General features: G+C 54.0%; 2 protein-coding genes and 4 non-coding genes across 6 annotated transcripts; 2 read left to right on the top strand and 4 right to left on the bottom strand.

Annotated features, from left to right (window-relative positions):
- Positions 1–7,490: 7,490 nt before the first annotated feature.
- LINJ_09_1070 (conserved hypothetical protein) lies at positions 7,491–9,338 on the bottom strand (the record flags this gene model as incomplete). Its single annotated transcript, XM_001463527.1, has 1 exon — positions 7,491–9,338. The coding sequence occupies one exon, from the start codon at positions 9,336–9,338 to the stop codon at positions 7,491–7,493; it is 1,848 nt and encodes a 615-aa protein (XP_001463564.1).
- A 2,498-nt stretch (positions 9,339–11,836) lies between these two features.
- LINJ_09_tRNA5 lies at positions 11,837–11,909 on the top strand. The gene has a single exon. It is a non-coding gene; the product is annotated as a tRNA-Phe (tRNA).
- Positions 11,910–12,086: 177 nt separating this feature from the next.
- Positions 12,087–12,157, bottom strand: LINJ_09_tRNA4. The gene has a single exon. It is a non-coding gene; the product is annotated as a tRNA-His (tRNA).
- A 115-nt stretch (positions 12,158–12,272) lies between these two features.
- LINJ_09_rRNA2 lies at positions 12,273–12,340 on the bottom strand (the record flags this gene model as incomplete). Its single annotated transcript, XR_001203146.1, has 1 exon — positions 12,273–12,340. It is a non-coding gene; the product is annotated as a 5S(M5) ribosomal RNA (ribosomal RNA).
- A 56-nt stretch (positions 12,341–12,396) lies between these two features.
- On the bottom strand, positions 12,397–12,472 carry LINJ_09_tRNA3. Its single transcript has one exon. It is a non-coding gene; the product is annotated as a tRNA-Val (tRNA).
- A 508-nt stretch (positions 12,473–12,980) lies between these two features.
- On the top strand, positions 12,981–13,919 carry LINJ_09_1060 (conserved hypothetical protein; the record flags this gene model as incomplete). Its single annotated transcript, XM_001463526.1, has 1 exon — positions 12,981–13,919. The coding sequence occupies one exon, from the start codon at positions 12,981–12,983 to the stop codon at positions 13,917–13,919; it is 939 nt and encodes a 312-aa protein (XP_001463563.1).
- Positions 13,920–13,966: the final 47 nt, after the last annotated feature.

The following is a 13,966-nucleotide window of genomic DNA, read 5'->3' as shown; positions in this document are numbered from 1 at the left end:
GCAATCTGTGCTCGTACGCGGTGCTGCCCTCCCCAAGCGCGCCCATCGCCAAAGCGCAGTTTACGTTCTCCCGCCCGCGCAAGTTTTGTAAAAGCGTGATCATTCGCGAGGAGCGCGGCAACGGAAGCTGTGCCGGGCGAAGGTTGCGCGTGGCGGCTTCCAAGATGGTGCGATTCGGGCGCCATCTCACCGCCTCTCTAGTATGAAGGCAGCCATAAGCCCAAGTTACCTCTTACGCCTAAGACAAGAAATGTCGTTCGTGGATGCTGCGAGAGGGAGAGGGAATCACACAAAACTCGACGTTTCTCGATTTCCGTGTCCGTACAAGGTCAGTTTTCAGAAATAAGCTGGAAAGGGGGGCCGAGGATTTCCAGGACACAGTAGTGGCACACAAAGGGGAAAAGGAAAGCCTCGCATGGGAGACAAAATGATGCATTGGCCTATGTAACGGGGAGGGAGGGAGTCTCGACCGTCTCGCCGGACCGCGAACATCTAGCCGGGATCCCTTGTCGGACGACGAGCATGGGCTCTTGGTGCCCTCGCTTCTCAACATGTGTAAACCGTAGACAGTCGCGCTTCGCGTCACCGTCACCAAGAATGCGTCAGTTGCTTGCATAGTCTGTTTTTTTTCTGTGTATGTATAATTGTTTTTCCTGTAGTATTCACATGGCCCTCATGACGAGGGGAGTCGGGGGAGGGCACACAGCTCCGTGCGTGATATCGCAGGGTCCCGTGCCCGCACCCCCCCCACACACATACTGTCTGGGGAAGGAAGCCGAGCAGCAGCCCCCATCCCCTTCATATCCCTGCCCACGCGGAGCCGCTTCTGAGGAAAAGCTTACAAAGAAAACAATACGCACACACAGAAAGAGAGGCTTGCGTGGTGGGCGGGGGGGGGGGAACAGGGAAGAGGGAGGGGGAGGGGGAGGGGCGAAACCAGAGAGTGGTATACTAACGCCGCTTTGTGTGTCGAGAAAGGATGAGCCCGCATAAGAGGGAGGGAGGGTGAGTGTCAACAACGTGCGAAGGCCAACAAAAAAAAAAGAGCGAAGCGATGCGCAAAGCAGATGGGCATGCGAAAAAAAAAAATTTTAAGCACTCACGTGCCCCGGAACAATGAGGAAAAGAAAGAGGGGGACAGGGAAGAAGGGAGGGGGGGGGGGGGCAGAAGAAGTGTTCACCGATGTCGCCCATTGCACACACACACACACACGTGTACACATGTGCAGGCGTCCGCACACAAGATGCCGAGCGAGGGTTATCTCGGCCGTGGAGAAAACGAGAGAGACACGAAACGACAACGTGAAGCAAACAACACATGGGAAATTCAAAAGAGCCAAGTCAAGAAAAGCGAAGAGGATGGTGAGAAAGAAAAGGGAGAAGGAGAGGGGAGGGGAGCCAACGATCGAGAGAGCAAAGCCGCTGCTGGTGCTGGCACGAAAAGAAAAGGAGCGAGAGAGAGCAAACCCAGGACGGTGGAGCGAAGTGCCAGGGGGGCCAAGGGGACATCGAGTCAGAGCACACATGCTTCACGCAAGCATGTGCCATGTCATCCGTTAGTCGGCGTGTTTTGCGCTTACGAAATGCGGGGGAGGGCAGCGGCGGCAGCGGCGGCGGGGGGAAAGAGAGAGAGGTCCTCTACAGGTAGCACAGGCGCTCCGTCTCTCCCACACCACGCTAGCAGAAGAGTCAGCGCCCGTACCCCATCGCAGCAACAGCAGCAGCAGCACCGCCACACAACCAGCTACATTGGTCGCTCCTCTGCTCCCTTGACCCACCAGCTTGGTCGATGCTATCACAGCGTATAGGCCACGACAGCAGTCACCACAGCTGCCACGGCGGTAACGGCGACGTGCGGGGCCGCGGCGGCGTTCACGTTCGTTACGCACTGGCCTTTGGCGTTCAGCCGGTAGCCAGGGTTGCAGATCGCGCACTGGGTGGTGGACCCGGCAACGCACTCACTGCACTGCTTGATACTGCAGGGGGGGCTCTGCGCCGCAGCGTGGGTGGCGAGAACCACGAGGGCCACGAGCACCAGGAGAAACTTGTTCAGAGTAGAGGCCATCGCTAGGAGAGCACCAGAGAGAGAGGGGGGAGGAAATGTGAAAGCTGGGGCAATGGCGTTGGCTTGTGGTGTAGGCGACGAGAGGGCCGGTGGAACGAAACGCGGATGTGCGAAGCTGAAGTGAGAGCGTCTTTTGAATTTTGATTCGGTGGCTTTGAGGATAATCAGATGGTAAACAAGGGGACGAGTAGAGAATTACAAGACGAGGGAGGGAGTGAGGGACAGGGGAGCAACAGAAGGGTAGTCACGCAGTTGCGCTCAAGGCGATGTAGGCAACCTGCCGACGACGCGGAGCGCGCGAGAGAAAACGTGGGTAAAGACTTAGCATACACGTACACACACACACATACGCATACACAGAGAGAGGCACACACAACTGATGCCAAGGATACCCAGCCTGTTGTGTGCAATCTGAGCGTGTGTTGCGCTGCTCCTCATGACCTCTTCGCCTCTGTTGTTGTTTTTCTGTACGTTCGCCGACTTGTATCCACGTGCGCGTGTGTGTGTGTTTCCTGTGACCTAAAAAGTACCGACGCGTAGACGCTCCTAGCCCGTTCCGCTCGCGCGCCCCCACCCCCCTACCTGGAGACGCGTGTGCGTACGTGTGGAAGGGAGGGAGGGGGTACGCAAGCTATCGTACGACGCCGGGGCGCCTCGGAGTAAAGGGGGGACGAAGAGTGCTTCCTTTGAGTTTGCCTGCTCGCATGTTTGACTAACACCTTTGTTTTTGAGCGTGTTCGAACATCTGACAGCTGGGAAAGGGCGAGAAAAGGGAGAGGGATGGGGGTGGCGCCAGGCATCACGAGAGACGTAAAGTGCAGGTGAGGTGTGGCAGGCCACTGCTGCTGCGAATGTTCACTGGTGCCTAGGTTGCGCTCTTCGACGGTACCCCGACTTTATTCCGCGTCTCTTTTTCCGGAGCCGCACGCAAAGGAAACGGTGAAACAAGTGCAAAACGCGCAGCCCGCACTGCAAAAGAGGGGGGGAGAATGAGAAAGGGTGCCCGGGCGCGGGGGCGAGGAGGAGGGGGGAGACGCATCAGCATGTGCTATAGGAGTGCACACGACACCACACATTGACAAGCAAGCATTGGTGAAGGTGAAACAGTGCAGTCCGCCGTGCTTCCCCCCTCCCTCCCTCTACACACACGTACGCACGCACCTCCACAACACACTCAAGCACCCCACGGCAGTCGCTCACATACGTGCGCACAAGGGCGGGGGAAAAAGGAGGGTGGCCAAGGAGAGAGGGAGAAAAAGATGACGTCGACGTTGAGTGCTGTCGTCGAAGTGGCATCTGTTTGCGCTGAACAGAAACAGAGAGTCTATACGCAACTACACATATATATGCACACCAACGTATATATATATATATATGTTCTTTACCGCAGTCGGGGGAAGGGAAAAAACAGAGCACACACACACACGAACTAAGAAGGGCGCACTGACACAGGCGCCGCAACGACAGAGGCGAGGAGTGGGAGAAAAAAGAAGGAGAGTGCTGGCACGCTGTTATTGTGTGTATGTGTGTGTATGCGCGCCTGGCGTGGTGTTTAGCGGAAATAGAGGACCCTCTGATTGAGAAGACGGCGGATCGTGTGAGACCACACGAGAAACGTAAGCGCATGCTTCCATGTAGATGTGTGTTGTTGTTTTACCCCTCAACGTGCCCACTCTGCCTCAGAACATGAGCTCAACTCTACATTCGGCCCGGCCCTGTCACCAGGCCCCATCCGCGTGGTGCGAAGCAAACCGCAGACACACACGTGTGCTACAGCAAATGCGCCGACTCAGCGACCTGTACACCATCTCTGTCTCAAGCTCTACTCCCCCACCCCACACAGCCGCCCCCCAATCATGCCGGTCGCCACGCCTGGTGCATCCCCCCTTCCCCCTCCCTCGGGGTGGCACACAGGCTCCTCCCCACACATCAGTGGGCCGTGTGAGGGCCGTGTGAGGCATACGCTCGAGTCACCCTGACGCGTGCTGCCCATCGTATGGATGGCACAGACGTGTTCACTGTCGTCGGCCGTCCCGACGCACCGCCAGAGGTGGGTTCTGCATTGGCAGGGATAGAAAAGGGCTGCTTGGCTTCCTGCCACCGAGTAGGGGTGCGCGAGGCCCTGAGGTACCACGCGCTGAGAGGTGTGCACCCCCCCCCCTTCCATCATCAGGGCAGAGCAGAGCGCATCAGAAAAAAGGTGAAGGAAGGAAAAGGAGTAAGGAGGAGGAGAGGGAGTTGTTGAAGCCTCCTGTCCGTCAGTGTCGTTCTCTGTTCTTCTGGTTCTTGGCCAGCCGGCCTGGAAGGTAAATCCGCTTTCCGTATTGGCGGTTTTTCCCCTTTCCTTTCGACGTTGTCCGCAGGTTCGGGGAAGGGGGAGGGAAGGAGGGGGGCTACAGGCGGACGGAACAGGCGAGAGAAAGTGAAAGAGTCGAAGGGAAAGAATGGAGATCCTAAGTGCAAAACGGGCGCAACAGAAGACGCGTGGAGAGACGGCGTAAAAGCCCGCTGAAGGAGATGGCGTGGAGCAGTGCGGGGAGCCAAAGGAAAAGCACGGAGAGCTCAGAAGAGAAGGGATGAAAAAGTAGCGCAGGGCGGAGTCGGAGCAAGGGAACGCTATCATGGGCGTGCAGTTGGGGGTGGGAGGGAGAGGCGAAACAAGCAAAGAGGAAGGCAGGAGAGAAAAAGGCAGGATTGGGGAGGGAGAGGAGGTGTTCGATAAGTCGTGGAAGGGAGGAAGGCGGTGAAACACAAGAGATGTGTGGGCGTCTCTCTTGATCGTTGTGTGTCGCGCCTGCACTAAGCATGGGAAAAGAGGGAGAGAGCGCTTGGCCGCTAGTCCTTGTGGGAGGAAGGGGAGAGGATAGAGCTCAGGGAAGAGACCAAGCTACGGGGGGTGAGAATGGGTGCAGCTTCGGCGTCACTCCGAACCTGCACCTGCGCCGTGGCGCTTGTTTTCTCCTGCCCTCACACTTCACCCTTTTCTGTGTCATGGACTTGGGTCAGGCGCCTGTGCGATTATCAGAAGCAGCCGTCGGCGCCAAATCAGTCGCATTACCGGGCTGCTCACCCCTTTTTGCCTTTTCCCACGTGCGTTCGAATTCTTTGCGTTTTTGTTTTGTTTTTACCTGTGCTTGTTCGCTTTATGAAGTTAAAGTGTGTGTGCGTGTGCGTGTGCGTGTGTGTGTGCGTGTGTGCGTGTGTGCGTGTGTGCGTGTGTGCGTGTGTGCTAAGTGTTTCGAAGTCGCAGTAGTGGAGGGAGTCGGCAGCCGGGGAGGCGGGGGAAGGGAGGGAAGAGGAGGGGGAGGGGGGTTGTAGCGGGACGATTTCTGTGGGTGGGGGTGGTGTTTGCACTTGCGAAACAAAAAGATGCATCACATTCGCAAACATAAACATACGACACGCCAAGCGTAAAATGTCGAGAGGGGTGAACGCGTCAAACAGGCGGGAAAGGGGGGAGGGGGAGAGATACGTTACGACCAGGAAAATAAAACAAAAAAAGAGAGACAGAGGCCTCCCCCCCCCCACACACACACACGCACACGCACTCACAAAATAAAAAATACGGCAAAGAAGAAATACGCGCCATCACGACAGACAAATATTTAAAGGTGACGCTCAGAAACACGCAAAGCAACCAAACATGTAGAGAGACAGAGACAGACAAACAACATCACGCGCGCACGCAGGCACACACGACGACGACGACGAAGACAGCGAGTCATGGCGGGCGGGTGGGCGGGGGGGGGAGGGCAACCAAATGAAATCATGAGGAGAGAAAAAAGAAGCACCAACGCGACTACCCCAAAGAGACAACGACGGCAAAAAGAAGTGAACGGCTAGAAATAAAGGGGAAACCGTGGGCACGGCGAAACCAGAACGAGCCACACCGGCGACAACGCCAGAGAATGGCATGTCAATAATGCTATTAGTACTGACACACAGAGAGACAGACAGACAGACAGACACACACACACACGGCCATGGAGCACATTTGAGCGCGCGTGCGTGTATCGCGGCACAGGCAAAACTATGGGAGTGTGTGGAGGGTTTGTGTGTGGGGATGGGGGGGGAAGAAACGAAACCAAAAAGCGAAAAAGCACAGCGAAAGAGGACGAACGCCAAAACGCAGAGGACAGCACTGCGCCACGCCAAATCTTCCCCACACATGCACAAAGACGCAATTTCTCTTTTCCTGTTTCGATTGAGCACACCTCGGGCTGGACTCAACATCGCGCATCGTGATCGCTGCTGCCCCCACTACCACTACCACTTCAATCCAACGGTATTCATCGTTCACACAAATACGGAAAGCACTAAAGCAAAGAACTGACCAAAATAAAATAGAAAACGGCATCAACGCAGACGCACACGGTGCGCCAACACCACCAAACAGACAGTAAAGAAAACGAGCATACTCACAAAGCACACTTACTTTTTTATTCATACAGACAAGCGCACAGACACACGAATTCCAGCAGCTTAAAAATGAAAAACTGCCATGAGCTGTGTGTGTCTGTGTGCTTGTTGACGCTGTTTGCATGCATGTGCAAGTCAATGCGTGGGCTCTCGTGTGTGTGTGTGTGTGGGGGGGGGGGGAGAGTCGGTATCATGGAAAAAAAAACTTGAGACGAAAAAAAAGGGAAAACGTCGCTTAGGTGATTTGGTTGTTTGTTTCCCGTTTGTCTACAAGTGCACTGAGGATACCTACTTTACTTCCATCTTATCGAGATATATTTTTTTTTCGCCTTTGGAGGGGGGACGGTATCCTTGTGTTTCTTCACGTCACCTAAACAACGAAAGAAACGGCAGGAGAAATGTATGTGAACAAGTGGGGAGAGAATGGAGGGGCGCACAAGAGAGGGGGTGGGAGAGGGAGAAACGAGGTGCAACATGGAAGAGAAGAACGCAAGAACAGGAAGGCCGCAAAAAAAAAGAAAGCTACGATAAGGAAAAGGAGACTTGGTGGCATAAGTAAATAAGCGGGGGAGAGGAGAGAGGGGGAGAGGGGCCAGACATGTGGAGAACACAAACAGAAAAGGAGGCAAAAGAAAAAGGCACAGCCCACTTCCGCACGTGCGCACGCATGCGCACGCATGCACATGCATACACAAGAAATGGCTCAACAGCAAAGCACTGAAGCTTGAGACTTGCCCAACCAGGGAATAACGCACACAAGAAAGCGTGGGACCGCACAGGGCCATTGATAAACGATCTTCTTCATGAAGCCCTCTCACACATGCGCAGCGGAGGCTCCGCAATAGCAAGTGTTCCTCTATATTCCGTCACTGTGTTCTCTTTTCTGCTATTTCAGCCGTGTGTACTCCTCCTTTCGGTCACTCACTTTCCCTTCCCACCTCCTTGTGCAGCTTCTGCACGACTATCTTCTTTTGCTCTCTACACACCCTCATTGTACCTTCAACACCTACACCGACTCAAGAAACTGGAAGGACTCGAGGAACGCCTCCATATCTCGCTCGTACTTGCGCCACGTCCCCGTCGCGCTCTCCCAGCGCACAAGCGTTGTCGTACCATTGCGAACGAAAATGAAAACCTTGCCGACTACCTCCACCTTCTCCTTCGGCGACACCTCCTGCATCTCCTTGGACAGGAAGGTGAGGCACTCCTGTTCCTTCAACTGCACGACCTGGATCTTTGTGATGGTGCCGTTTGCAGCCTCCTCCCGAATGCGGGCCGTCCACTCCTCAATGCTACCCATGCAGTCAGGGTCCGTCTCTGGCTTGCCAATGCGGATGGTGACAGTCGGTCCGGTCTCCTCAGGCGACGCGGCCTTGGACGGGTCCGACGGAATACCCTGCGGCGCGTACACAACAGTGCCATTGCCCAGCTTCGTTGAGACGACGCGGCTGGCACCGATCACGTCGAAGGTGTAGCCGTACTCTGTCGTGATGAAGGCTGCGCCGCACTTCGGTTTCGGCGGCTCCGTCGACGGTGTCACACTCTTCACGGCGCGCACCAGTGCTGCCTCGGAGAGGTACGAGATGGCCTTCTGCTGCGGGTGAACAACAAGGCAGTAGTTGTTGTAAGTGAACGTCTTCTTCTCCTGTGTGCCGTCAAAGGCAGAGCAAATCGTGACTCCATCCACTGTTTTTTCTTTGCGCTGCTTGTGCACCGTCGCCGGGGCCTTGCTCACCTCGTAGAGGGTGATCTCCTCTTTCTTCACGGTGGAGGCGAGCTGAAACTGTGCGAGGTGGAGTGCAGCCTCGTCGCCGGCATCCGGGTACGACCAGCTCCATGTGGTATCGATATCCATGGAAACCTTGCCGGTGTGCACGCGAAAGAAGCCGAGGGAGCTGGAGTCCATGGGGGTGACCACGATATCGCGCGCCAGCTGCGTGAAGATCGGGCGGTACTGATTCATGATCTTCGGGTTGCACATGATCTGGAATACGTATGCGACGCCGTTGCGCACCTCCAGCAGATTGATAACCGACAAGTCGAAAAACGGAGGCATGCTCTGGGAGTACTCCAGAATGTGGCGAAACGAACCCTCCTGCACGCTGCTATCCTTGCGAACGATCGGCTGCACGACGCCACCTGTCATCATGAGCATCTGCTGCATCGATAAGTCCTTTGAGCGGTCCTTGAACTCGACAAGGTTCAAGTTCTCGCCACGAATATCCTCTACGGAGAGAATAATCACCGGCACGGCGCCGGGCATTTCAGCGTTCGGAAAATGCTCGAACTCCGGGTTCCACACCGTCACCATCGCCACATTCGGGATCGGCGACAGCTCCTCCCGCACCTCCCAGCCTTCCGGCACCTTCATCGAAATGCCAAGGTGCTGAAACGTCTTGCGATCAGCGGTATCCGCAGCTGCCACTTCGGCGACTGTCCGCTTACCGGCCACCTTAGTCTCCTCAGCAGAAGCTGCCGGTCTCGTCGGCTCCAGCTCGTCCAATGCCTCCTCAAGAAGCGACGCCGCCGCGTCGGCTGCTGCAGGGACCTTGACGTCAGCATGCGCCGCGGCATCCATCTTCGCTGCCGCGGGCTGCGTCTCTAGCGCTACCTTCGGCTTCTTCTGCGACGCAGTCGCCTCGGAGGCGGCAGACTCGGAGGGCCGCGCAGTATTTTTGGCTACCGAAAAGGTCTGCTTCTTTGACTGCGAAAGGCTGCTTAGCGGCGCACAGAAGGCGTCATCATCGTTGTCCTCAGTGCTCTTCTTGTGGGAGCTCATGATGACAACAGTGCCGATGAGGGCAGCTGACGCGAGCACGGCGCCAGTGACGACAAGCACCTTGTTTGACGGCATTTTATGCAGTGCAAAGGGACCTATTTTTTTTTTTTTCAGAATGTGAGCAATCTCTCTCAGAACAAGCCACAAGCTCTAGCAATACCGGTTTGTGATAATGGCGTGGTCGAAGAAGATGAGGAAAAGGATGTGTTGAGGGAAAGACAAGTGGAGCCAATGCGAGAGAAGACGAAGCAAATGCAGAGGAAAGGGTAAATGAGGAAGCGAACAGAGTCCTGCGTCAGTGAAGCATCTTTGAAAGCATCCATTCAATCCTTTCTTTAAAAGAAATTGCCTTGCACTAGTGCCTCTTCCCACGCGTGAAATAAAGATGCGTCACATTTCTTTTTCTACCCGTGAGTGAGAATGCATAGAACTGCCCTTCGGTGTTTTGAGTGGTAAACAAGCGTTGATTGTGTTGTGCTCGAGCAGACGACTGACGCTTCTTTCGGTGTTTGTTTTTCGAGCATCATCTTTTTGGTGTACAGCACGTTTTCACCTGTATGCTCAAGGAAAAAGGAAGCGTTCTTTTGCGTTTCTGTCATCTCTTTGCATCTCTCGCATCCGTGTGGAAGAAATCGCGTAGCAGATTCCAGCCGCAGAGAGCAAAACCTCTCTGGCCGTCTTGCGATCTCACTCGCCCGCATAGTCAACGATGAAAATGCACGTTCTTTAGACAAAGGTGCACATAAACGCCTTTGAAGTTTCATTGACACCAGCACGCATATACGGCACCGCAACACACAAAGAGGACGTCACTCGAACACTCTTTGACGAACCATGATCTTTGCGCGGCACAGTGGGCACTCCATCAAATTCGCTGCACAAGACATGCACACGCAAAAGTGTCCGCAGGGCACTAAAACTGTGTCTTTCTTGTCATAACAAACGAGGCATGAGCTCGGCAGCATGTCGCCCGTAACACTCTTGCTGCCATAATCATTATTGTTGCTGTCCATGGCCGGCGAGTTCCCGCAAATTCTTTGATCAATGTAAATTGGGCAGCGGCCACTTTTCTCTAGTGCCCTGCCTAGGCGTTCCACCGTGAAGCACAGGGACGAAGTGGACGGTTTCCATTCAGCTAGCTCTTTGCAAAAGCACAGTCCTGTAAAATCCACGTTTGGGTGATTGTTTACGATCTTCAGAACCGAGGTATTCACGGACTCCGGAATGTGTGAGGCTTCGCTAGTGCGGGTGTAGGCGAGGTAAATAAAGGGCGGTTCTGCGGGGAACTGATGCGAAATCCAAATTTGGATAGGGATAAGGAAGGGCTGAGGGATAGGCTCACTAGCAGCGCTGTGCTCTCCATCAGCTTCACCTCTCGGTATCATCGGGAAGCTGACAGGAAGCCCTCCGTAGAGGCAGATTTTGGGCTGCTCGGTGCTGCCCCAGGTAGTGATCTTCCTAGAGATGCAGAGTGAGTTGCAGACTGTGTCGATATCCATCACAATGCGGCGGAGGACTTCAGGTCTATAGTGGCTGGTGCTGCTGAAAAACCGAACCACATCATCGTTCATATTTTCTCGGCTCCAGTGTAGCCGCGCATGAGCTGTCCAAGAAAACACGAGTGAAAAGAACACGCAGAGAGAAGAGAGGGGAAGATCAAAGAAAAGTTCTTTTTCTCTGTACCAAACATTTCGTGCTCGTGGCAAAGCATTTTGTGCGTCACGTTTTCGATGCGAGATACTCTCAAAGCAAGAGAAACGAAAGCTGCTCCTCCTTGTATAGGGCAACTGCGAGCTGGAAAGCGATCCTTCTGCGGATGCACAGCTGTTTTGCTCATGAGAACAGGCTTTGGATTTGCTTTCCTTTTTTTATCCTTCAGGCGCACCCTGATGAAGGGGGACGCATCATTCAGTGCGCTGTATCTCGGGGTCCAGTGCCCCTATCATATGTGAGGAAGCTAAGCAGCCCCCCTATCCCCTACGAATGCCAAACCACTTTTGCTGTGAGAGGGTCAAGCACCTACGGCGTAAAGAGGGGGGGAGTAAGAGCGATTCCACACTACACATGTCGGCGTCCAGGTCCTGGATGGCGTTGCACCTTGGAAAAAAGACGCGTAATGAAATAGCAGTAGGATTTATTTTTACCGCCGGCTGATAAACAAGCAAGCACGTTTTGAGCACCTCCCTCTACCCCGAGGAAAATCCCTCATTCACAGTGGCGGTAAAAGTCGCCTCACCATCACTCGCTTGACAATACACGGAGCACGGAAAATATGAATCACGCTCCACACAAGCACTTCAACCAAGCGATGAGAAGCAGCTTCCCTACTCCCATCTCCCCTCATTAACACCATATCACTTCAGCAGCCGGAAAGACCCCGTCAGCTTTCCAAAGAAGTGTTTTTCACCCTGGTGGTGCCTTTCATCTGCGAAAAGCCGGACAAGCAACTCTCACGACATGAACAGAACCCGGATGTCTTGGATGAAAGCCAGGTGTCCCCTGTTCTGCAAAGAGAACGGCTGAAGAAACAAGAATATCCTCCTGTGGATTTGCATGCTACTCAAACAATAAAAGCCGCGATAGCTCAGTTGGGAGAGCGTCAGACTGAAGATCTGAAGGTCCCTGGTTCGATCCCGGGTCGCGGCATATACTTTTTCAAAAAGCAAAAGTTTTTCACGACGCCGATACGCACTCCTGTCGCAGTACATTTTGTTACGGCAGCAACTTTTTAACGCGAAAAAGCTGAGCGCCTCCGATTATTTTTGCGTTAAAAAGGCGTTCATTCCCTTTAGGCTGCCGTGTTAAGGCGCGGCGGAAAAAGTTAGGGGAAACCGGGAATCGGACCCGGGTATTCAGAGCCACAATCTGATGTTCTGCCACTGAACTATTTCCCCACATTCAACTACCAGTTTTTCCCTCTAGCCAAAGGAAAACTGCTCGCAAATCAGGGGAAAAAGGAGTACGGCACTCAGGGTTCCCGAGTCATCACTGACCTCAGTACTAACTGAGCCTGTGAGTGCTTAACTTCACAAATCGGACGGGATATGGTGTTTTCACTCAAGTGTGGTCGTACTCGAGAGTGCGACGGAACGTGATGGCCGCTGGGGGTGTAGCGGCGATGCGGCTGGGAAAAGGGTACGACGGGCGGGGATTGAACCCGCGATCTCTCGCGTGTGAGGCGAATGTCCTAACCACTAGACGACCATCGCACGTCTTTCGCCGCACGGGAGAAACCAATGTCGATGGAAAGCTGTGGCGGCCTGCTGCTTAGTGCGTCCCATCCCCCCCTCCCCCCATTCCAAACGACATTACATGCGGCCCTTCTCTTTCTCTTAAGAGATCACTGCCAGTGTCGATCACTGTGATTCGATGCCGCGTACTAAAATCTGTACACATTACCGAAGTTCGTCATGAAAACAAGCTTGCGTTCTGTTCTGACAAGAGCACCTGTTGTTCCGCTGCATCTCGGGAACGCAGCGCTTCTCCAAACCAGCCTGAAATGTTGTACCTCGCTGCAAAGCTGTGGGCTCAACAAGCGAACCTGACGAAGTTCTCACCTAAGAAAAAAACTGAGCAGCACGACAGTTTTTTGTCGTTTCAAGAGAAAAAAATACCGTGCGCAAGGGTCGTTCATGGATGGAACTCACTTTCCGTGAACTGTTACCCCTTTTTGGCCTTGTTTTCTAACTGTCAAAGCCTGCACCTACATATCAGCAGATGAATGCTGTCAAGCTTCCTGAGGAGTGGGAGACGCTGTGCAGCACCAGCGACGCAGAAGTTATCCATGAGTGTATCAACGGTGTTTTTAGGCGACTTCTGGCCAACTTGCTCTTGGACTTTAATAATCCCAAGTTCCGCCAAGTAAAAAAGGACAACAAGGCCCTTCGCCGCCTCACAGAGTCACTACCAGCAGGCTTCATCGAATTTCTTTTCTCAAGCATTGGTTTTGCCAAGCATGAAGATGCCTTTATCTTTGAGGGGTCGCTGGAGTCGCTCAAGCACGGCGATACCGTTTTATCCTGCATCGAGGACAGCTTTGGCAAGGAGAGGCTACAAGCTGCCCAATGTGGACTCTACCGCCTCAGGAACTTGGCAATCAAAAAAGCCGAAAATGGCCTCACGCAAAGGGAAATGGCGACTGCTACTGCACGGCTGCAGAGAGCTCGACCTCTCCCACAGGAAGAAGACGCAAAGCGCCAAGCTCAGCACAGCGGAACTGAGAAAGATGTGGCGGAAGAACACGCAGTAAAGGAAGCTGTGCGTAAGACGCTCCTCAACACCGGACGTGTGCGAAACGGATTTTTCGAGGCACGTGACTTTAGTGTCCGCACCATGCAGCACGGTCGGGTCTACGCCTGCACAAAAAAGTGTCCTGATCACTGCGTTGAGGCGCATTGGCATCTTTTCACTGGGAGAAACATTCTGTATTCCCACCTCGCGCACCTTTCTGCTGATGGGACGCGGCTCCTGCACCTAGGCCCTGAGCACGGATACCAATATAACAGCCTCCCTGGGTCGGCGAACTTCGGCAAAATGATCCACTTTAGCGAGAAGCTAATGGATGAAAATGGAAGGCTGGTGCACATCAAAAATGACGACAAACCCGTTACCGCGTGCATTTACTGTGGCCGCGCGTTCGCCGAATTGTTACTGTAGACTACAACTGCATATATACGAAAGCAGGGCGAAAAGTCTTTAGAAAG

This window comes from Leishmania infantum, chromosome 9, assembly GCF_000002875.2.
Source record: "Leishmania infantum JPCM5 genome chromosome 9".
NCBI classification, from domain to species: domain Eukaryota; phylum Euglenozoa; class Kinetoplastea; order Trypanosomatida; family Trypanosomatidae; genus Leishmania; species Leishmania infantum.
The sequence above is the reverse complement of the archived record's forward strand: the minus strand, read 5'-3'. Positions and strand labels throughout refer to the sequence as shown.